This window comes from Carcharhinus amblyrhynchos, chromosome 4 (genome assembly GCF_965287045.1).
Source record: "Carcharhinus amblyrhynchos chromosome 4, sCarAmb.v2.hapA, whole genome shotgun sequence".
In the NCBI taxonomy this organism is placed as follows: Eukaryota; Metazoa; Chordata; class Chondrichthyes; order Carcharhiniformes; family Carcharhinidae; genus Carcharhinus; species Carcharhinus amblyrhynchos.
This window is the reverse complement of record NC_137327.1, coordinates 17896086-17920740: the sequence shown is the minus strand read 5'-3', so window position 1 is coordinate 17920740 and position 24655 is coordinate 17896086. Positions and strand designations below refer to the sequence as shown.

The 24655-nt window shown below is 40.8% G+C and overlaps 1 protein-coding gene across 1 annotated transcript in view; it reads left to right on the top strand.

Moving 5' to 3' along the window:
• Nucleotides 1-24655, top strand: part of cdh13 (cadherin 13, H-cadherin (heart)) — a 971374-nt gene that overhangs the window by 168324 nt on the left and 778395 nt on the right. Inside the window, exon 2 of the mRNA XM_080186753.1 lies at nucleotides 723-834. Coding sequence (XP_080042879.1) covers nucleotides 723-834 — 112 coding nt within the window. The remainder of the gene's footprint in view (nucleotides 1-722; nucleotides 835-24655) is intronic.

Below are 24655 nucleotides of genomic sequence, written 5' to 3'. Positions count from 1 at the left end.
AATTTTCTTGTAGGAAATTTGCAAGAAAATGTTCTCCTTGAAGTAAATAATGAAATTTTTCATTTCTGTTCCAACTCAGCAGTGATGTTCCATTTAAGGCCACCAAATTTCTATTTATTTTGATGACAATTCCCCATTTCTATTCCATAACCTTTTGGTTTTAAGGACTACCCGATTTACCATGCAGGTGGTGAAAAGAGTGGTGTTCAACCCCCATAAGTTGCATGGGTGACATCAATACCATGCCTTGGTTGATACAGATGATTCCCTGTTTCTGAGTCCAAATGACCTGGCCAACACTGACAGACTTGCTGGTTATGATGATTAGTTGAGATTGGTATATAATAGTAGATCTCCTAGTTAGGAATCTGAATAATATAATTACAAATAATTAATTTGCCACTGTTAACATTTTATTAATATTCTAAGGGACAGAAAATCAGGATTAAGTTGTCAGTTTATGGGATCTGGGAAATGCAGAATGATTTTAAAATATATTTTTAGCAGACTAAACATGGCTTTTTGAAATGATTACACTTCATGTGTTTAGATCACAGAGACTATTGTACACGATCGGTGCAATTCAAAGATGGAGGATTTTCCAAATAAATTTGGAATGATTTTGGTTTTTCTGAGGCATTGCTTGATATGCATGATTAATTCTATGGAAAATACATATATTTGTAGCAGTTATTTACTTCTTTGAATTTCTCAAATCCTAGGTGTTGCTACAAGCATTTGCGGTGAATTTGGATTGCACACCTGGATTTCAGGAGAAAAACTATCAAGTCCTACAGTCCTCAGATTATATAAAGGACCAGTTCATTCTGAAAGGTAAGAGTGCTCCTTGGTAGCTCATAAGAGGACCCCGTGCCAGAAACAATAAGGAAGATTATCTTTGGTTAGATCTTTGTTCTTCGTTCCATCACCTTTTCTTTAAATTTTTCCATACATGTAATGTATCCATCCCTCTAGATCCATGGGAAGTGTTCTTCTAAATGCAGCATGGGTCACTATCGTTGTTCCAAGTAGGGTTTAGTTATCTAGCCTTTGTTGACCTTATGGTACACGCACATCACACCATGTAGTCAAACCAATCTAATCTCTGTTTGATTGGGGTAACAGTCTGGGTTGTTCCCGGTTCTGATTGCATCTGGTTTCTGTCATAGTGCATCTGCTTTGCTGTTTAATCCATAACATTGACATAGTTGGCTAAAGATAGTTAAAGGTTTTCCGCCTCGGGCATAATCGGCAATCCAGGCGCAAATTGTGCTTCAGATTGCACTCGTTTTCTGATTAATTTTCTGGTTCAAGCTTCCTGTCAAACTTATTTGCATAATCACGAATATCCAATCATCCATGAATCAGCGTTTTAAAATGTAATTTATTTTCTTGCATTGCATGGTATATTAAAAAGTAGTAAGTCGGTACAATTTTGTCAGAGGGATACGATGAGAGTGTCATGTCGTAGTCTGCCAGTCGTAATGTCCTTTTGCTATTCAACAGATAAAAGCATAATTTTTTAAAAAATGATTATGCATCACTCAACTTCTCACTTGCTGAAAGATATTTGAGCAGAAACGTACTAATTGCGAAATATAGAAATATCAGCCAAGGGAATAAGAATCCCAATGAATCCGTGCTTGCCTCTCCTGAAATTCATTTTAAGAATGTGGTTGGATTTTAATATGTCCGTCTGATGTTCATGACATTGGCAACTTCATCACCTGGCCCAGGTTCTTCTGATCGTCATTTGGGAAAATGATGATGGGGTTGGTGGGGGAGATGGTATGTTGCCAACACAGGCCAATCTTGCCTACTGCTTTATGTCTCTTTACAGAATAACTTTTACACGGACCACAGAGCGAATGAACTACAATCTTTCTTGCATAGGGCTGTAGCTGAGTCTGAGAGGGAGAAGAAGCCCCTTATTGTACTGCAGAGACTGTAGAAATAACAGAGAAATAATGGCAGGAGGGAAATGCTTGTAAAGAACTTGCACTCTTTCCTGTGCTCTCACTTGTGTTTGATATATATTTTGGAAAAACATTTTAAATTAGTAAATCCAATTTCATTCCTTGTAACACAGGAGATTCAAAGTCTTTTACTTCTGGATGAGGTTGTACATAAAATATTTCACAAAGATAAAGGAAGCGGAACAGTGATTCAGAAACTGAACTACATGAGTACAGTCAGTGAAAGCTATTTTCATTTCTATAAGTAAAACTTTAAACTTTATCCAGGATGATCACATAATTGAATGAGAATTATTGTTTAGAATGTTCTCTTAATTGGGATGTTAACTATAAAAGGCATTTATTCAAGACAGCAGGGGGTTTATAATAATTTTCAGAGCCTAAATCAAACACCATGACCAAAGGTTTTCACACACAAATCATCTTTTACGATTGGAAATTATACCTCATGTTCCCACAACGTGATTTCAATTGCAGGAAGAGCAGAAATAATTTTCCAGATCCACAGTTATTCAAAAGCAAGGAACGTATACAGAAATCACATCTGCAATGTTCAGTCAATTTCTTTCCTGTCCCCTCTACTCTGAAGGCACAAGCTGTCAATAAAATAGGAATCCTTGATGTAGGATTCAGCACTCGATTCAAGTTCTTTTTGTTCATGTATGGGATGTGGCTATCACTGGATAGGCCAGCGTATTTATTGCCCATCCCTAATTACCCTTGAAAACATGGTGGTGAGCTGCTTTCTTGAACTACTGCAGTCCATGTGGTGTAAGTACACCCACAGTGCTGTTAGAGAGGGAATTCCAGGATTTTGACCCAGCGACAGTGAAGAAATGGCAATTATATTTCCAAGTCAGGATGGTGTGTGGCTTGGACAGGAATTTTCAGGTGGTATGTTGCCATGAGTCTGCTGCCTTGTTGTTCTAGATGGTAGGGGGGATTGTGAGTTTGGAAGGTGCCATCTGAAGAGCCTTGGCAAGTTCCTGCAGAACATCTTCTCGATGGTACATACTGCTGCCACTGTTAATCAGTATTGAGAGTGTGAATGTGTGTGGAAGGGATCTCAATCAATTAGGCTGCTTTATTCTGGATGGTGTCAAGCTTCTGGAGTGTTGTTAGAGCTGCACCCATCCAGGCAAGGGGAGAGTATTCCATCATCCTCCTGATTGTGGACAGCTTTGGAGAGTCAGGGGGTGAGTTACTCACCTCAAGATTCACGCATGTGGTGTACATAACTGGCCCAACTACAAAAATACAGTGATCACAAGAGCAGATCAGAGGTTAGAAATTATATGATGAGTTACCTATCGCAACACCCCAAAGGCTCACCCTCATCTACAAGGCATGAGTCAGGGACATGATGAAATACTCTCCACTTACCTGAATGAATGCAGCTCCAATAACGCTTGAGGCTCGACTGTTCTAGGAAAAAGTAGCCCGCTTGATCAACACCCTGACCACTAGTTTGAGTATTCAGTTCCTCTACCGCCATGCACGCCGTGACCTCAATATGTGCCAAGCTTTTCTGACTCCTCTTGCCAAACCTCTGTTCATGAATTCCCAGTTGGACAGGGGCTGCAGACCCATTGGAATGCCTGCACATCCCTCTCCAGGGGTCTGACGTCACTCGAACTTGGAAACATATCACCGTTCCTCGATGGTCACTGGGTCAAGATCCTGGAAATCCCTTCCTAACAGCATTGTGGATGTTTCTACTCTCCATGGGCTGCAGCACTGCCTGAAGCTGATTCACCACCAGCTCTCAAGTGTAGTTAGGAGTAGTCAATAAATATTGGCGTTACCAGTGATAGCAACATCCCAACAATGATTAAACAATCAAGTAACACAGCCAATAGGGAATAAATGTGAGGTGATTAATTTATTTGAAGAACCACAAAAATTGCGATAAGCAGATGTGAAACTTAAGGAGCTTCTTAATAATATATGAAAAGATCAAATCTCACTGGGAGTTGTTTGTTTTCGGTCTTATTTTATCCATTCCTTTGCCTCATTAAAGGGAATGTCTTGAACTTTCCCTTCCTCTAACACTTTCATTTCTTAAGCTTTCAAGCAGCCAATTAAAAATTGCCATTATCTGTTAACTGCTTGATTTGTGTTGTTCCAAGGTCTTCCTGACCTTGTGGTGAATGATGCTCGATAGACTTTGATGCTTCACATAGCTTTCTCAGTACTTTTTTAATTCCGTATAGAAGGAAACCAATAAACTTGTTAGTACGTTTGGCAAACTAACAGTAAGAAGAAAAGTCAGGATACGACAAGCTTGGGGTGACATGGTGGCATAGTGGTTAACACTGCTGCCTCACAGCACCAGGGATGTGGGTTTGATTCCCAGCTTGGGTCATTGTCTGTATGGAGTCTGCATGTTCTCCCCGTGTCTGCGTGGGTTTTCTCTGGGTGCTCCGGTTTCCTCCCACAGTCCGAAAGATGTACTGGTTAGATACTTTGGCCATGCTAAATTCTCTCCCAGTGTACCAAACAGGTGCCAGACTGTGGTGACTAAGAAATTTTCATTGACACCTCAATGAAGTTACTCTAAAAGCCTACTTGTGACATGAATAAAATAAACTTTTTAAAAAGGATACAGAAAGGGTTTGCGTCAAATAGTCACTGTGGCACAGAAGGTGACCATTTGTCTCTTTGATCTATGTTGGTTCTCTGTTGGGCAATCCAGTCAGTTGCATTCACTCGCTCTATCCCCACAGCAGTACAAATATATTTACGTTATGTTCCCATCCTGCAGCCTTTTGAAATCATTGATTATTTCTTCTAGGCAGCAAATTCCAGATCAGTACCTCTCACTGCATTAGAAAGTTCTTCATCACATTACTCCAAATCTCTTGTCCAGAGGCTTAAACCTCTATCCCCCTTTCTTTGTACCACCAGCTAATGGGAATAGCTATTAATTCTCTGTCTGATCTGGACCAGTCACAATCTTGTACACCTCCAACAAATCTCTCATCAATCTCCTTTTCCCCAAGGATAACTATCCTAACTTCTACAAACTAACCTGGCAGCTAAAATCCCTCATCCCTGGAACTTTTCATCATCCAACTTTATAACCTTATCCCGCATTTTCCCCATAACCCTTGATCCCATTTGCCCCAAGTGCTATATCCAGCCACCTCTTGAATGCATTCAATGTTTTGGCATCAACTACTTCCTGTGGCAATGAATTCCACAGGCTCACCATTCTTTGGGTGAAGAAATGTTTCCTCACCTCCATCCTAAATGGTCTACCCTGAATCCTCTGGTTTTGGACTCCCCCACCATTGAGAACATTCTCCCTGCATCTATCCTGTCTAGACCTGTTAGAATTTTTTAAGTCTCTATGAGATTCCCCCGTTATTCGTCTGAACTCCAGAGAAAACAATCCTAACCTAGCCAATCTCTCCTCGTGCATCAGTCCTGCCATCCTTGGAATCAGCCTGGTAAACATTCGCTGCACTCCCTCGAGAGCAAGAATATCTTCCTTCAGAAAAGGAGACCAAAACTGCACACAATACTCTGGGTGTGGCCTCACCAAGGCCCTGTACAATTGCACCAACACATCCCTGCTCCTGTACTCAAAACCTCGCGCAATGCCATTTGCCTTCTTTAGTGCCTGCTGCACTTGCATGCTTAACTTCAGTGACTGGGGCACAAGGACACCCGGGTCCTGCTGCACACTCCCCTCTCCCAATTTACAGCCAATGGTGGCATAGAGGTGGTGTGGGGGTCGGGGTGTGAATGACTTGACTGATGAGCCATTTTAAATACTATAACTGCCGTATTGGAGAACCTACACTTCTCTCACACTCCAGCGCAGATTGCCAACTTGACCCCAATGTAAATAATGCTACAAAATGGTACGGGAAGGCACACGTGGGGATCAGGCATGCAGTTTGTAAGGCATAGAATTGTGCAGGGTAGGGTTTTCCTGAGCCAAGGAGACGATCCGACCCTTTGTATCCTTGAATGAATCAAACTGGTCACAGAGAAAAATCTGGTCTGAATGGTCCCGACCGTTTTTAGCAGAGTTTTCTAATTTAAAAAATGTTTCCAATAAATTCAATTTGAAGAGCTCAGTGGAATTTTAATACCCAATAAAGTTAAAGAAGAATGGGAACATTGCATACCCACTTCCCATAAACTGTGATATTTATTATCATTATGGCACTGAGCTACGATAAAATGTGTTCAATTTGCACAGAAATTAGACACTGGTTTAAATTAATTAAATCCATTCAATGATTTGAAACCAGTGCAAATTCATGCAATGAAATGGGCTGATTTTTAATCTGCAAATGTTCCAAGTAAAGTTAATTTCAAATTTTTTAAAAACTTGCTTCCTTGTTAATTTGAGCCCGTAATTCCAACAAAAAGTACTTTAACTTAACCAGCTAGCATATTAAAAACACCATTTAGATGTTTCACTCACTCACTTTGTCAATTCAAAACTGCAAATGTTTCAAGACCCCCTCATAGTAGACTTGTCACTACCTAATAAACTTGTTAGCAAAATAAAAGTCTGTGGGATTAAATAGACTGTAGCAGCTTCAGTATAAAATTGGTTAAGGGACAGAAAGCAGAAAGTGGCGGTTGTTTATTTTCCAGAATGGAGACAAGTGCACAATATTGTCACCCAAGGGTTGATAATATAGAATCACAGAGTCCTACACTGCAGAAGGAGGCCATTTAGCCCATTGAATCTGCACCGATCACAATCCCACCCAGGCCCTATCCCCATAACGCCATGCATTTACTCCAGCTAGTCCCCAAGACACTAAGGGGCAATTTAGCATGGCCAATCCACCTAACCTGCACATCTTTGGACTGTGGGAGGAAACCGGAGCACACAGAGGAAACCCATGCAGATACAGGGAGAATGTGCAAACTCCACAGACAGTGACCCAAGCTGGGAATCGAACCTGGGTCCCTGGTGCTGTGAGGCAGTAGTGCTAAATGCAATGCCACTGTGCTGACCCATAATAGGACCATAGCTCCTTCCAATGCATATTAATAACCTGGACTTGAGTACACAGTGTATAAATTCAAAGTTTGTTACTTGGAAACGTGGTAGACAATGTGGAGGGAAGTACTCTGTTTCAGAAGAACTTGGACAACTGGTGAAATGGGTAGACATGTAGCAGAAAGGTGAGGTGGTACATGAAAGGTTGAGGATGGTCAATACGAACTAAATGGCACAATCTTACAAGAGCAGAGAGACCTAAAGGCGTAGCAATCCTTGAGGGGTGAGGAAGATCATTCATTTAAAAAAATGCACATGAGCTCCCTGACTTTATTAACATTGGTATAGATAGAAAAACAAAGAGATCATGATAAACCTTTACAAAACATTGCTTAGGTCTCAGCTGGAGTATTATGTTCAATTCTGGGCACCATACTTCAGGAAAAGTGCCAAGGCCTTAGAAAGGGTGTGGGTGAGATTTAATAGGTTAGTGCCAGGGTTGAAGGATAGATGTGGAGAGAACAGAGAAACTGAGACTATCCTTTGAAAAAAGAAATAAAGGGATGATTTGATTAACGTGTTCAAAATCATGAATGTGTTGAATAAAATAAATTAAGAGAAGCAGTTTGCAGTGGCAGCAGGGTCAGTGACTAAAGGACACAGATTTAAATTGGTTGGTAAAAGAACCATAGGAGACCTAAAGAATCATTTATTACACACTGATTCGTGATCTGGAAAGCAGTGCCTGAGAGGAAGCAGATTCAAGAGCAACATTTGAAAGACAATTGGACAAATACTTGAAGGAAAAACATTAACATATGGGGAAGGAATAACAGAGTGAGATTAATTGGATAACTTGACCTGCACAGGCGAAATGGATCATTCTGTGTTGTATAGCTTCTGATTCTGTGAGAAGAAACAAACACAAATTGTGACAGAACATAACACTCTCCTCAATCATTAGCAATGCATATTGGGAATTCATGAGTGCGCATTCATGGCTATAAAACTTACCCTACAGAATGACATTTGTTGTCGCATTTGTAATGTCCTATGAGGTAAATTACATTAAATGTAATTTATTTTCCAAACTCTCTTCCAAGAATAGTCATGGAAAGGATCTTAGCTTGGAAAACCATGAAGCAAAATCATTATAGGTGAAGATGAGACATAACAAAAAGCAGCAGAAAATACCACGGTTTAACGGTGTCTGCACTGTTAAATAACTTACTAATCAAGAAGTAAAAAAAGCTTGTAGCAAAGACAATGCAATAATTGCAGGAGACTTGGTGTCAGAGTTCATGGAAGTTTAAGACTATTTCCAGGAATGATGCATCATTTAATCAAGTCAAAAACTCTGCTAATCTCTGCTGCAGCAAATCATGGCTGCCGCTTACCTCTTCGAAGGACTCTCGGATCCTCTGCCCTACCTCCAGCCCGCTCGACAATCACCAGGCAAGACTATTCCCTTCCTGTTGGCAAACACTTCAGCGGTCACGGGCATTCGGCCTCTGATCTTCGGGAAAGCGTTCTCCACGGTGGCCTTCACGACACACGACAGCGCAGAGTCGCTGAGCAGAGACTGATAGCCAAGTTCTGCACACGTGAGGACGGCCTCAACCGGGATCTTGGGTTCATGTCACACTATCTGTAACGCCCATGACTTGACTGAACTTGCAACATCTCACTTACTGTCCTGTTTGGAGATAATACACATCTCTTTAACCTATGCTTAATGTTATTTCCACTCACGTTTTCTATACCTATAAGACTTGAATAGCAGATTAACTGTAAAGACTTGCATTCTGATCAGTATTCTGTAAATGGTGTGTACCTTTATACGCCCTGATCAGAACTTTCCACTCACCTGACGAGGGAACAGCATTCCGAAAGCTAGTGGGTTTACTATCAAATAAACTTGTTGGACTTTAACCTGGTGTTGTGAGACTTCTTCCCTATTTCTTATGTCAGTGGGAGAAGTATTGGCAGCACCTGCATGCAGACATAAGACTTCAATGTATTAGATATCTATACAGCAAACACCTTGTATATAGTGTTCACCTCCCTGCCGGTGTAATGTCTATTCCAATAACATTTTTTTATTACATTTATAAAATAGCTGGTCCTCCAACTCACCACGAACAATTTCATATTACTGACAATAGCCAGACCTTTTCAACTCCATCAAAATACTCTTCACCAGAAATTTCGACAGCTAGTTATTCTCCATCAACCTCTGGAACAATGAGTCACACTGGATTCCTCAATTGATATCCCACTAGGCGATGTGAAATTGAACGTAATATTCCCTTGACTAAAATACAAGATCATTTGAACTTCAATACCAAGACATTTGATGATGGCGCTATGGAACTAAATGGACAAAGAATCTTTTCCTTGCATCTGACATTCTATTTTTGACTTGGGTGCAATTTTCAATGAAAAATGAGGAAATATGTTCCTTCTATGGAGAAAAAAGACAAAGAAAAGCAATTAATCTGGAGTAAATAGACAATGGGTGCGACCTTACCGCCTGTTCTTACAATGCTCCCGCTGCAGCAAAGACTGAGAATTAGCAACAAGCCAAATCTCTGCTCACTGCAGCAGGATGGGAAAATCCCATTGGCATTAACAATTGGAAAATTCCAGCCAATGTCAGTGCATCACATGAGAATGCAGGAAGATCAAGGCCATGACATTGGATTATGGACGAATTGGAGAGCGTTCCCAACACAAGAGAAAACTATATGGGTCTAAAGAAGCAGATTCTGGACTACGCAAGGTTAGGATAATGGCAGAGGCCCAGAGGCAGCTTCTGATCCTAAGGAGGTTGGTGGGTGGGGGTTTGGTGGTGTAACATTTGAAACTGGCTGTTGGCTATGGGTATGAAATCAAAAGATGGAAAAGGTGGGGGGATGGGCAGTAATGCTGCCTTTTCTCAACTCTTTTTAAGACCTAAATTGTCAGTGGTGGCATCCATTTCCCTTCAAGGACTGTGTTTGGCCACTATGTTAGACCTGGCAATCTTAATGTCAGCAGATCGGATACCTATAGGGTTCAGGATAAATCAGGTGACATGCCACTCATTTTGAGGGGTCCCAGTGCCTGTTTTAGGAGCTACTACAACAGCATCTGGATCAAAATGGCATCAGACACATGGAAGTTGGCCTCAAAATTGTATTCTTTGGACCCATTTACACCAGGAACATTGGCGAAACATGGCCCCATTTTACCCACACATTGCTTAAATAAATATGATAAAGTTATCTTAGAACCATCTGCTCAAAGATCCAGCAAAGAATGAAAAATAAATTCCCCCAATAATCCATGTCATTCAACAATGTGGATTTACAGCCCACCCTTATCAACTGAACTCAGTGTCTAAAAGATTATAACAGTGTTGCTTTATCAGATTCACTAATCCTGGAAACTACAATGGAACATTAATGAAAACTCCATTGGAACAATATCTCTGGGTTTGCAAAAGAGCATTTAAACATTTCCATTGTAACATTTTCACTGCTGACAGATTGATTAGTATAGCAAGCTCACAAGTTGATAATGGATAAGTTATAGTCACACCAGAAATTCTTTGGCTACTTATCAGACTCTTGAAGGTTCCATCATTCAATAAGACCAAAACAAAGTGTCCCAGTTCTCAGGAAGTCACTTTAATTCCTCTCAGTGTTCCTGCCAACCTCCAAGATATGGAGCTGTATTGGATCCCTCCACCAAGTTTAAAGTTTATTTATGAGTGTCACAAGTAAGCTTACATTAACGCTGCAGTGCAGTTACTGTGAAAATCCCCTAGTCGTCACACTCTGGCTCCTGTTCAGGTACATTGAGAAAGAATTTAGTATGGCCATTGCACCATACCAGCACATCTTTCAGACTATGGGAGGAAATTGGAGCACCTGGAGAAAACCCATGCAGACATGGTCAGAACATGCAGATTCCACACAGACAGTGGCCCAATCCAGGAATCGAACCTTGGTCCCTGGCGCTGTGAGGCAGCAGTGCTAACCATTGTGCCACCGTGTCTCCCACCAGCATTCAGCTCAGTGACCTTCCACAATAGCTTAAGCACCTCAGAATTGTGGAAGCTCCAACTTGGACCTCACTGCAATCTTGCTTTGTGACTCCAACTCAGAAAATACTCTTGATATCTTGTAGCCCTTTAATTTTTGGCCTACAGTTCCTTTATAATTCATGTCAGACATTCTACTTCTCTGCTTGTTCCCAAGCTAGATTGCTTGGTTTTGTGAGCAAAAACATGTAGATAAACCTACAAAACCACATGGATAAATCCCACAAAAAAGGGGAGGTCCTTGCAGCCTATTTCTGTGGTAATGTGCCATGCCTGTGATGTTCCAAACCAAAATATAAACTAATTATCTTTAAGCTTCAAAAGCACCCCTTTGATTTTGGGACTCACATAAATAACTTATATCTCCCATGGAGTGTCAGACACTTTTTCTAAGCTTGACTGTTCTGCCAAAAAACCTTATTGTTTACAGTAATGTTTTCGCTTCCACACTTTTGACTGTGAGTTCTCTATGAATGACTGATCTCTCTAACACAGACAAGGCAATGCAGCACTCTGTCTCCAGTGTTCCAGCTAAACAAGCCCCATACCATTTTATGGTTTTCACCCTTCTAACCCTGACCTTGTGAGAACCAATGGAAAGACCTTTGTATGAATACTTTAAGCAGTATGGTCAATTCTAACCTCCAGAGGTTCAGTTACCTTTAATCTAAAAAATGTATTCTTCCCCAAAATTAGAAGTCACCCCTAGAATACTACCATGAACCGTGAAATTGGATAACTGATGTTTCAATTGTATGTTTACCAGTTGCTCAGTTGTGATTTTAATTTGTATTTCTAATTGATAGCTAATTGAAAGCTTAACCTTCCAAACAATTGTTTGGATGATTTGGATAAACCCTACAGCTTGTTTTCGTTCCATATGGATGGCTTTAATACTCTTGGCGTAGCTTAATATTCAGACCCGTCCCTTGCATTGAAATTGGCATGCCAATCACTGATGTGAAACTGCACTCTGATGATTAAACAACAGCCCAAAGAATAATTGAGATGTTGAAGAGTCGCACCAAGATTTTTTTCACTTGCTGATTTTGAGGATCAAAAGTCAATCATATATTGCGGTGAGGGCATGATGAAAACTGTAAAAAAAATCTATTTCATATCAATTACAGTTGATACTTCACATATTCCATTATCATAAACATATTTTAATAATGAACAAAAGTAGGCATAGTACATTGAAGGTAAGCCAGCTGAGAGAAAGCATCATAGAATCATGCAGTGCAGAAGAGGTCCTTGAGTCCATTGCATCTGCACCAACACTTAAGAACACCTGAACAAAAAAATAAGATCAAACCTTCACATCTCAAACTCACAAATGTGTCATAACTAATGGTGGTACATCCACAAGTGTACTGTATAGATAATAGTTAGCACACAGTTTTATTTGCACAGAGGGAGAGAGGGAAACAGGAAACCATTGGCTTGCAAAACTGTCGACTAGCGTAAGCTGCTTGATTTTTGAATTCAGGGTTGCCTCACATCCTTTAAAAATTAAAAGAGAAAATGCTGGAAAATCTCAGCAGGTCTGGCAGCAACTGTAAGGAGAGAAAAAGGCTCACATTTCGAGTCAAAGGCTGCTGAGATTTTCCAGCATTTTCTCTTTTAGTTTCAGATTCCAGCATCTGCAGTAATTTGCTTTTCTCCTTTAGAAAGAATCTGGATGAGCACTTGGCACATCATAACATTCAGGGCTATGGGCCAAGTGCTGGAAGATGGGATTAGGTGGGAGTTCAGGTGTGTTTCTAATACGTCGGTGTAGACTCGATGGGCAAAGAGTCTCTTCTGACTGTATGCTTCTATGATGCTTTCTCTCAGCTAGCTTATCTTCTACGCACTATGCCTTTTATTGTTCATTTTAAAAATATGTCTGTGATGATTTATGTGAAGTATCAACCTGAATTTGATATGAAACAGATTATAATTTTTAAAGTTTTCTTTACATTAATTTTGCACTTCCTTGATTTTGGCCAGACTAAGCTGTGTGAATTTACTGAAAAGGCAAGGATTTAAAGAGATATTTTCTGAGGATAATGGATACTGGCAGACCACACTTTTTGCCCATTTCTGGTTGGGACAAGTTGGCTTCTTATCTTACATCAATTATTCAGAGGGCACTAAGAATCAGCTACATAATGTGAGATTGGCGCCATGTCTTGGTCAGACCAGAGAGATGAGAATGTTTTGTGTGAAGATCAATTGATTAGATGAGCATCACAATAATCTGGAAGATGTCAATAACCATATTTTCTTGTGCCAGTCCAAAAGCGATCAGATTTATTGAGTTAAATGACATGGTGAATTTGGACAAGTAGCCAAATAGGATTACTAGGCTGGTACCAGAACTCTATCACATCAATGGTTTCCAAAAATATACCGGATGATGCCAAGGACAAAAGTCTACGACAGTCAACTACAAAAATCACATCCAACCATAACAAAATAAACTCACATAAGTAAAGAGGATACTTGCCAGTAATAGATTTCTTTTTTATTTATTCATGGGACATGGGTATCGTTGGCTGGCCAGCATTTATTGCCCATTCCTGGTTGCCGAGGGCATCTTAGAGTCAACTGCATTGCTGTGGCTCTGGAGTCTCAGGGAAGGACAGTAGATTTTCTTCCCTAAAGGACATTAGTGAACCACATGTGTTTTTTTTCTGACAGTTGACAATGATTTCATGGTTATTAGTAAATTTCTAATTCCAGATATTTTATTGAATTCACATTCCACCATCTGCCCTGGCAGGATTTGAACCTGAGTCCCCAGAATATTAGCTGAGTTTCTAGATTAATAGTCTAGCGACAGTACCACTAGCCCATCATCTCCCCTAAGGTTTATTAGGAAGATTGATGCCTTCTGGTTCTCGTATGCTTCTTAAAGGTGATCACAGCTTTCTGTGTGGAGGTCTCCTTACAAATACTGACAGCCTACTGGAGACCTTTCCAAAAGTAAACATCACCAACCAAAAACTTTCATTGCAGACTTAAAAAAAAATGCAGCAATATAAATGTTATGGTAATGAATCAACAAATTGAGAAACAAGCTGAAAGGTGCCTTGATAATGTTGTACATTCCTGATGATCAGAGTCTGAAATTTTATGGCTTAAACCATCAGTCCCAAAGATGTAGGCACCATAAATTTGTTCCAAAACAAAAGCATGCAGGAGGCCATTCGACCCATCAAATCTGTACCAACTCTCTCTCAGAATCTCTTACTCAGCCACTCCCCCATCCTATACCAGTAATCCCACACATTTTACCATGGATGATCCATTTAAACTGGTCATTTTGGGATTCTAAGGGGCAATTTAGCATGGCCAATCCACCTAACCTGCATATATTTGGACAGTTGGAGGAAACCAGAGCACCCAGAGGAAACCCATACAGACACAAGGGGAACATGATCTTCAAACAACTCAACAAACAACTCCTGCCTACTTGCTTGCGAACACCCCCAACACTTGCTGGTATCAGCACCTGTACCAAGGGCCTCCTCCTTCCCATCCTCCCCCATACTCTGTCCAAGTTGGCACTGCCAGGGTGCTGGGGGTAGTGCCTGAGCATTACCCAGCCATTTCCCTGATCGCATTAGGACCTCAATGGCCATCCCACTAGCTCTGTTTATGAAGACCAGTAGTAGTTCACACCAGGCTCCCACTGTGCCCGAGGGTCGGAGAATTGCAGCAGTCGGGATGATTTTGCTCCAAACCAACCCGCGTATTTAAATAAATATTTAAATATGCTAATCTGATTCATATCATTGCTGTTTGTGAATCAGATTATGTCAGGGCGTGGGGGCTGGGAGAATCCCAAAAGTGGTTTCCACTTGAAGGGAAGAGAATAAGAAGGTATAGTCCCTTCCTTGCAATTCTCTGGCGTGATTTGCAGATGAGTGCGTGAGTTCAAAGAAATATACCCGTTCTCTTAAAACTGCTCGGTCAAAATCTTGCATAATTGTAAGTCACTCTTGTGTCTTATTCTTTACAAGAGAAATGAGACCATGAGATATGCACTGGAAACCTCCAACCTCACCTGTGGCCAGGATTCTCCAGTCCTGCTGCAGTGAATTACATTTGGCTAAGTGCCAAATTCTCTATTCATGTTGACAGCAATGAAGGAGATCGGAGAATTCCAGCCCATGAAAAGATGCATTAACCATGTTAAATTCTCCCTCAGTGTATCCGAACAGGCACCGGAGCATGGCGACTACAGGATTTTCACAGTAACTTCATTGTGGTGTTGATGTAATTAAAAGAGAGTCTGATTCTGCCCACCTGTTCAGGTGGGTGTGACGTTATCCATTATCCTTATTCAAAGTTAAACAGTTTTCCCATTTCCCTGGCCAACATATCTTCTGCAACCAGGAGTAGACCAACTGGCCAATTATCTGATTGGTGTTTGTGGGATCTTACTCTGTCTCGACCAGCTGTCCCATTTGTCCATACAGCAATAGCAGAAACAGTGGGAAATAATTAATTGGCTGCAAAGCATTTCAGGAAATGCTGAGGATGCGAAAGTCGCTATCTAAACTGCAAGTTCCTTCTTTCTTTATTGTAAATTTAAAATGCGCATCGAATCAATAGATAGCTAATGAAATTTTTAACAAGCAAATTTGAAGCCTTCCATAATCCCTCAGGGAGGCAGCAATGATATGCTTAATAATTACTTATACTTCATTTTCCAATCTCTGCACTATTGTGATGCTTTTGGAAATTTATTATTGTGATAATGCTCCATCACGACTATGGAACTACATTTCCCAGTCAGACGCCACTTGTGGCATGTTGATTATGTTGTATTAATCATATTTATGTTTCACATATGTTGGGGTTTGGGTATTTTTAATTTGATCATAAATCTCCCATCCTACGTGAAAAATGAACGCAATTACTTGGGAAGGGTTATGCCGATCCACCATGAATATTTAATTGGAGTAGTCACCAGACATTTAAAACGTCATAACAAAAGGTGTGCCGGGGTGTTCTGTACCAGAAAGTGTTTCTTTTCTTGATTATTCATTGATGATTTTGAATCTCAATAGGAGATCCAAATAGAACGTGGAAATGCATAGCAGAGAATAAGTTAGCATTTCAGGCCTTTCATCAGTACTAAGAGAAAAAAATGAGACCAAACAGAAGTAAATTACTTCAGAAAGCGGGCATCTAAAATGAAGTTGAAAATTGCTGACCTTGAGGTCAGGCAGTCTTTGTCGATACATGGGAGAAATATGGATAAATCTCTCAGAAGTGTGGAATTGGTTGCAATTTACTGGATGACAGGCAATTGTCACTATAATCAAACTATTAAAATGCTTGGGTGGCACAGTGGTTAGCACTGCTGCCTTAGCACCAGAAACATGGGTTTTATTCCAGCCTCGGGTGACCATCTGTATGGAGTTTGCATGTCCTTCCCGTGTCTGCGTGGATTTCCTCTGAGTGCTCCGGTTTCTTCCACAGTCCAAAGATGTGTAGATGAGGTGGATTGGTCATGTTAAATTGCCTCTTAATGTCCCAAGATGTGTAGGTTAGGGAGACTAGTGGGGCAAATGTGTGGTTACGGGGATAGAGACTGGGGAGATGCTCTGTCAGAGAGTCGGTGCAGACTCAATGGTCTGAATGGCTTCCTTCTGCACTGTAGGGATTCTGTGAAGACAACAAACAAGTAAGATCGCCTCCGCCTCTAAAAGAGAGACAATGGAATAGATTTGACTGGAAGAAACTGGACGATAAATAAGTGAGAAAACTTGGGTTTCAAAGTGATAAATAGGTGTAGGTGGAGATTTGCATGCTTCCAACGTTTTTTTAAGCCTTGAGTTTATGTTAATTAGAAGTGGAAACATTTCATTCATATCATCACCATAATGCTGGGTGCATATGTTTATAATGATGTGAAATCTGTTGTACGACAAGCTTATTAGGATATATTCAGCTACCAAATTAACCATAATATCAGTTTTGCCTTTCCATCATTGAGCTCTTTTCAGTAAGTGGATGTGGACATCAAAGAGGTAATTTTGAAATTGTGCTAAAATTAATGGGCAAAAATCTCTCCTCGTCTTTCCTATCAAAATGTATTATCTCTGTTTTTTTTCTGCTTGCTGAATTGCAACTACCATGTGTCGGCCCGTTCATCCTGCCTGTCCGTGTCTTACTGAGGTCCGTCACTTCTTCCTCTTGTTCACAACACTTCCACGTTTGGTGTCGTCTGCAACTTATGAAATTGTGCTCCAAATTCCAAGTTATGAATGTATACCAAACGCAACAGTGGCCCTAGCATTTAACCTTGGGGAACTTAACAATATATCCCCCCGGTCTGGCTCCAGATGTTATAATGTTAATGACAGTTGTTAGGGTCCCGGAACCAAACCCCAAGATATATTGTGAAGCCAGACTAGATTCCAATGATGTTCTATATTTGGCATAAATGTGAAGACAGGATTTTTCGCTCTGTGAAATTCCCCACTGACCAAATTCAAGACTTTTTATAGTAACACAAACTTTATTTAGTAACACAGCTTCATGAGAACGCTAATGAAGTGATGCATTTTGGAGGATCAGATTTAGGTGTAAATTGTACTATAAATGGCAGAATCATTTTAGTTCCAAATAAGCAATATGTTTCTTATAAATTTAAAAGCCACTTCTTATAATGAGTGTAGACAGTCCTGAGGCTTTCAGAGAGATTTTGTGGAGAGAGAGCGGCTTGTAGAAAACTTCTGTCTTCAGGCAAATCCCAGCCAGAACTAAAAAGCTGTTTATCTCTGCTACATACCTGTCTCTTCCCATTAACCACATCATCACATGACCCTGTTTACCTAAATCCACCTTCTATTCCTTTAATCAAAAACCCCAAAGACCTTGTTTTGTAAATTAAAGTTCATTAGCTCTATCACATGGTTAAAATGAGTAATTATCCTGCTCTTCCAGCATCTGAACTAAATGTTTTACAGACTGCCTGCAGTAAAAAGCTGAATCTTTAACATTCCCCCAAACAAAAAAAATACATTTATATATGTATGGACATAGCGATATCACAGAATCTTCAAACATTTTCCATAACATAAAAGACTATATATAAGTAACAATAGTACACTATCATCACACAGCGAATTGTTAACATTAACATCATTACTCCTAAGACCAGAAGAAATAGGGACAGGATTAGGCAGCTTGGTCTCTTGAGCCTTGAGTTCTGTCATTCAATAGGATCATGGCTAATCCAACATTCCTCTTGTCCACTTTCCTGTCCTTTCCCCTGTAACTGTTTATTGCCTTGCTGATCAATCCATCTATCTATCTCAGCCTTAAATGGACACAAGGACTTTGCCGCCACTGCCCTTTGCAGCAAGGAGTTCCAAAGACTCTCAATCCTCAGAGAAGAAATTCCTCCCCATCTCAGTCTTAAATTGGCAAACCTCTTTATTCTGAGTCTATGTCTACTTGTTCTAGATTCTTCTATGAAGGGAAACATTCTCTCAGCATTGACCCTGTCAAGCTCCTTAAACATTCTGTGGGTTTCAATGAGATCACTTCTCATTCTTCTAAATTCCAATGAATCTGACAGCAACTTCTAGAGGATGCACGTGTGTAGAATAATGCGGAAATCCAGAGGTTGCTGCCAGAGATTCCTTGCTTCACCACAGGCTGCACTGTAATCAATTAAAAAGCACTGACCTGACCAGAACATCCCCATTTATGCTCTAATATCACTCCTAAACGCTCTGAACATGTTATGTCTTGTTAATGAGGTGTAACTGGGTTTTAAAACAATGTCCTGAGCTATAACTATTGCTGAACAACATCTCTAGCTCTGGAAAATTAATTCTATATTTGTGTTATAATTTTCTTCCCATTCTGGAACAAAATCCAAGATTTGTTTTATTATTTCCTAATGAGCATGTCCCGGTCATTTCTTTTTGCTGTCTGTAAAGTTTATAAAGAAGTAAAGGATGGTGAGTGCATTGTGTTTTCTGTCTGTATAATATAATTGGCTGCTTACCCTGCTGATAACGTGGATGCCGTGATGAGATTCAAACTGACATCACAGAAAAATGTGAAATCCATGTTGCTGAACTTGCTACATCATTATGGGCACTCTTTTTGAGGTCAGTGACGAGTGACATTACTTGGCCATTGAGTGCAAAACCAGGCCCATTTTGAAATCCAATTTTGTATCCTAATGCCTCTTTTCTTCCATAGGATTAAGTTTTTCTGACATATGATATTTATCAAGGACCTTTTGAACGTCCACACTGGCAACCTGAACTGTCAATTAGTCCTTTTCATCTCATCAAAAAATTCAATCCAGTTACAGAAACACAATTTCCCCTCCAACCTGGAGTGGTTCTGCTCTGGTAGTCCATGATTGTCTGTTATTCATAGAATTGAATCATAGAATAGAATTCCTACAGTACAAAAGGAGGCCATTTGGCCCATTGAGTCTGTACCGACCACCATCCCACCCAGGCCCTAATTTCCTCACCCCACGCATTTACGCTGCTAATCCCCTTGACACTAAGGGGCAATTTAGCATGGCCAATCAACCTAACCTGCACATCTTTGGACTCTTAATGCGTTGTTATTGCTTCTACAGACTTCCCACTGACTGCGCTGTAATTGCTTATCTGTCTCTCCTTCGTTAGAAATGCTTTATCATAGAATCGTAGAAATCCTGCAGTGCAGAAGGAGGCCATTCAGCCTATCCAGTCTGCACCAGCCACAATCCCACCCTATCCCCATATACCTGTGCATTTACCCTAACTAGTCCCCTTGACACTAAGGTGCAATTTTGCATGGCCAATCCACCTAACCCGCACTGTGGGAAGAAACTGGAGCACATGGAGGAAACCCACACAGACAAAAGGAAAAGACGTTGACTCCGCACAGGCAGTGACCCAAGCTGGGAATTGAACCCAGATCCCTGATGCTGTGAGGCAGCAGTGCTAACCACTTGGTAGTTTTAGTGCAAATCCTTTTCGGTCCACTTTTAATTTAGGTGTTTTTCTCTTTCCAGTGGCAAAAGGGGTTTCAAAGCATTCACCACCATCTAACTGAACACTTCAATTTTCTTTTGCTAACGAATGTTGAGGATTTCCAAAGAATTTGTTGGCTTTCTATATATCTTTTAGAGGAATAAAGTCGTCAGTTCTTAAGGGATGTGAAGAGAAAACTTAACATTGCAGCTAACCAGCGCTATATTTCTCCCAGGTAGTTCCCTGAGGCTGAATGCAAAAAAACGAAACCAAATCAAATCCAAATTACTGATATCACTCACCTTTCGTGCAGGAGAATAAAGACTGTGAACCTTTGCTGGCGACATGACATTTTTTGTTCACTCGAACCTGTAGATTATATTCACTGATGAAAAAGCATCACCAATATGTTTAATTGCACATTTATTGTGATTGGACAATAATCATGTAAGTTTAAAGTTGGCATTCTAGAACATGGTCTTTCTCATGGTCTTATAAAGTTTATTTATTAGTCACAAGTGAGGCTTACATTAACACTGCAATGAAGTTACTGTGAAATTTCCCTCGTTGCCACACTCCTGTTTGGGTCATTGCAGCACATCTTTCAAATTGTGGGTGGAAACCAGAACAGCCAAAGGAAACCCATACCGACACAGGAAGAACATGCAAACTCCACACAGACAGTGACCCAAGCTGGGAATTGAACTCAGGTCCCTGGCGCTGTGAGGCAGCAGTACTAATCATGGGTCTTGTCTTTCTCTTTTCATTTGATGCGGAGTGACCTTACTAAATATTTTATCTGTATTCCCTTTCAGGAATACAGGCCTGTTGAGGGTTGGGGCAGGCTCACAGGAAACATAGATCTCAAATGGCCTCTGTATTCCAGTTATTTGGTATTTTGTTATCAACATCAAATCCCACTTACAAGGTAAATGTCACAATGCATAGCATTGAGCATCATAATGGTAGTATTTAAACCAGGTAATTCTATGCTGATGTCCATTCTTGCAGTCTCATGCATATTTCCAACTTAAAGTACAGGTGAAGTTACCATTATCCCAGATGATCCTAAACTGCGCTCCACTTTGAGGTGGAGAACTGACAGGTGGTGATCAATTCTAGCCTTGGGTCACTGTCTGTGTGGAGTTTGCACATTCTGCGGGTGTCTGCGTGGGCTTCCTCCGGGTGCTCCAGTTTCTTCCCATAGTCCAAAGATGTGCGGATTAGGTTGATTGGCCACGCTAAATTGACCCTAGTGTCAGGGGGATTAGCAAGGTAAGTATGAGGGTTTACGGGAAAAGGGCCTGGTTGGGTTTGTGATCGGTGCAGACTCGCTGGGCCTCCTTCTACACTATAGAGATTCTGATTTAACCTGAGAATCACCACACCTCAGGTGGTTGAAAGAAACAGTCTTTCCAGCTTCCACAGCCCAACGTATTATGGCATTGGACGAGGATTGAGGTCATTAATGACCACTTAAGGTCTTCAATAGGCCTATGGCAGGTGAGATAGAGGGCACGGTTCCCTTCCCGCCAGGTTGGAGGTGGGTGGGAACCCCACCAACCAAAAACACATCAGGCAGGTAACCATAAAATCCAGCCCATGATGAGCTTTGTGTGGAGCTCCATGGGAACACCATAGAACCCAAGGTCAGAGTGGGAGCAAAGTAGAGAACTGACATGACAAGTCTGAGGAAACTTGGGGGCAAGGTCAAGGAGGCAGGGTCTTCATGAATAACCGGTACAGGAATTGAACCCCTGTTGGTGTTGCTTTGCACCATGAATTACCCATCCAACCAACTGAGCTAGCCAATGGCCTTCCAAAAGTCATGATTGAATTTGCCTCTACACTCTTTCAGGCAGTGCATTCCAGATCCTAATCACTCGGTGTATAAACTCAGTGGCCATTTGTTGACTTGCTAATCACTTTATACCTGTCCCCTTTGATTCTTAACCTTTCTGCCAATTTTTAACCTCATTCCATTTGTTATTTTATATTGGCCCAAATTTTCCTGGGACTTCCCAGTAGTAACTATTGACTAGCTAATAGAGTATCACCGCTCAATCCACGCTGGAAACACACAGATAACTGATTTTATGTTGAAATAATGCCATTCAAAGCCTTTTGCAATCCTTTCAAGATACATCTCTTAAACCCTCTGTTTCTCGATCGCATAGCTTCGTTCTTCCATCCTCATGTAAAAGACCAGATAAGAATTCTGTATTTCCTGGCTTTTTTTATTGGAAAGATTAATAAAGTAATGTTTACTCTGTTTAAATTGCTTTTTGATGAACATTTCATCATGTAGGAGAGAACCATCACCTCTCCCCATGCTGATTGTTTATTCACAATGTTCTCTCTCTTTGAATACTAATAACTAATGTTCCTTTGTGTCGTATGATGCCAAAGTCCATCTCAAAGATAGGAATCACAGAAACTATTGCGTTAAGCACACCTCAGGCTCTTGTTATGTGCATTGATTATCAGTGTGCTGTATCACTGCAAATGCTTCTCGTTCTTGAACTCGTAGCGCAGTGTGTTTCTGTTTTGTTGAAGACATTATTCTTTAAGAAACTTCTGCCTTGCTGACTGCAAGATCTTATGGGGGCTAAATTTGTACAGCCCCTCAAATTGCTGGAGGAGATTGCGATGTGTTGATTATTCCATACCCATTCAAAGTGGCTGAGACAGCATGAAAACTTGATGCTGCCTGTTCATTTGAATGATTGATTGTGGCATGCAGCTCAGCACTGAATGTGTGCCCGAGTAACTGCACATCTCAACAGGTGGTTAAGCTCCTAGTGTGAAGTAACAGCTAGAATTCGTGCTTGGGCACTAGAGCCAAACAAAAACTAAAAGATGTGAAATAATTAAACCAGGAGTGAGATCCAAGAAATGTGTAGCTAAAACGTTGGAGCATAATGACAGGTTAGGGTGTTCTACATACACATGCACAACATATTAGGGGCCTAATGTTACGATCATTGGACAATTAATCCAAAAACTCAGCTAATGTCCTGGGGACCTGGGTTCGAATCTCACATGGCAGATGGTGGAATTTGAATTTAATATTTAAAAAAGCTGGAATTAAAAATCTACCGATGACTATAAAACCATTGTTGGTTGTCAGAAAAATCCATCTGGTTCATTAATGCCCTTCAGGGAAGGGAATCTGGTCTCCTCACCCGGTTTGGCCTACATGTGACTCCAGCACCACAGCAATACAGTTAACTCTCAACTGTCTTTGGGCAACTAGGGATGGACAATAAATGCTGGCCAGCCAGTGACACCCATGTCCCACGAATGAATAAAAGAAATGATGTGCACATTGAATGAGTTGTATATACAACTTCAATTTGGAGGATATGCCATGGCAGCCAATGCTGAGACATGGCTGCAAGATGTCAGGACTAGGAACTAAATATAGCAGGTTATAAGATAGGTCTACAGCAATGCTGTGGGAAATGGAAGAGGAGGAGGAGTAATTCAAGATAAAATCAATGAGAAGAGAGGATGTAACAAGAGGGAAGCAGGCCATGGAAACGTCATGGATAGAATTAAGGATACTATGGACAGAGCTTAAGATATCCCATAGATTAGATCACAGTTCCGCAGTCTTGCCACATTCAATTGTGAATGGTGGAGGACTGTTCCATCTTTAATTAGAAGAGAAGGCTGCAGAAATATCCCCACCCTGAATGATTGGAGAGCAGAACACATCAGTGCAAAAAACAGGGGCCAAAACATTTACAGCATGTTCAGCCAGAGGTTGTAAGTGGATGATCTATCTTGCTCTCTTGCTGACGTCCCCAACATCTTACATGACAGTCCTCTGCTAATTTGATTCACTCTACACGATATCAAGAAATCACTGAGTGTACTGGATACAGCAAAGATCCTGACACCATCCAGGTTGTAGTGCAAGCTGTAAGACCAGTACACTTCTAGTAGTGCACTTCAACAGTGCTGTCTGTTTGACGATATGGAAAATTGTCCACATTCCCTGTTGAATTGACCTTACCAGGCACAGAGGAAATGGTTGTGGTTGTTGGAGACAGTCGGAGACTAGTCACCTCAGCCAGGACATGTTCTTTCCCCCCATCTTCCCACTCCCCTCTGGGGGCTATACGAACCTGGGTGCATCCAGTGAGTTCTGCTTAACTGTTTCATGTTTTTAAAAAGTAGTTGATATCACATCAGCAAGATGGGATTCTAATTGTACGAAATCATATAGTGGGGAAGCCCGATAATGATATTGATATTTTTACATCTGGGTTAAGTCACTGAAGAGGGGCAGGGAAAATTGGAAAGTGAGATCTCGCCAGCGAGAATCTTGTTTCCTGATGCTCCTGAGATTTTGTGCTCACGTCACTGTTTGTGTTTATAGCTAAGGCAGGTGCAAAATCACCCTCATTGAAACAGTGCATGTCTGCATGTAATAAGACCTGGACAACATTTAAGTTTAAACTCATAAGCGGCAAATAAATTTGAGATGAACATCTCCAGCCAGAAAAAATCTAACCATCTCCATTCAATGGCATTACTAAGGTTGGGGCAGCAGGTTGGCACATTGATTTCACCACCGTCTTACAGTGTTAGGGACCCCAGTTTCAGTTCCTGGTTTGGG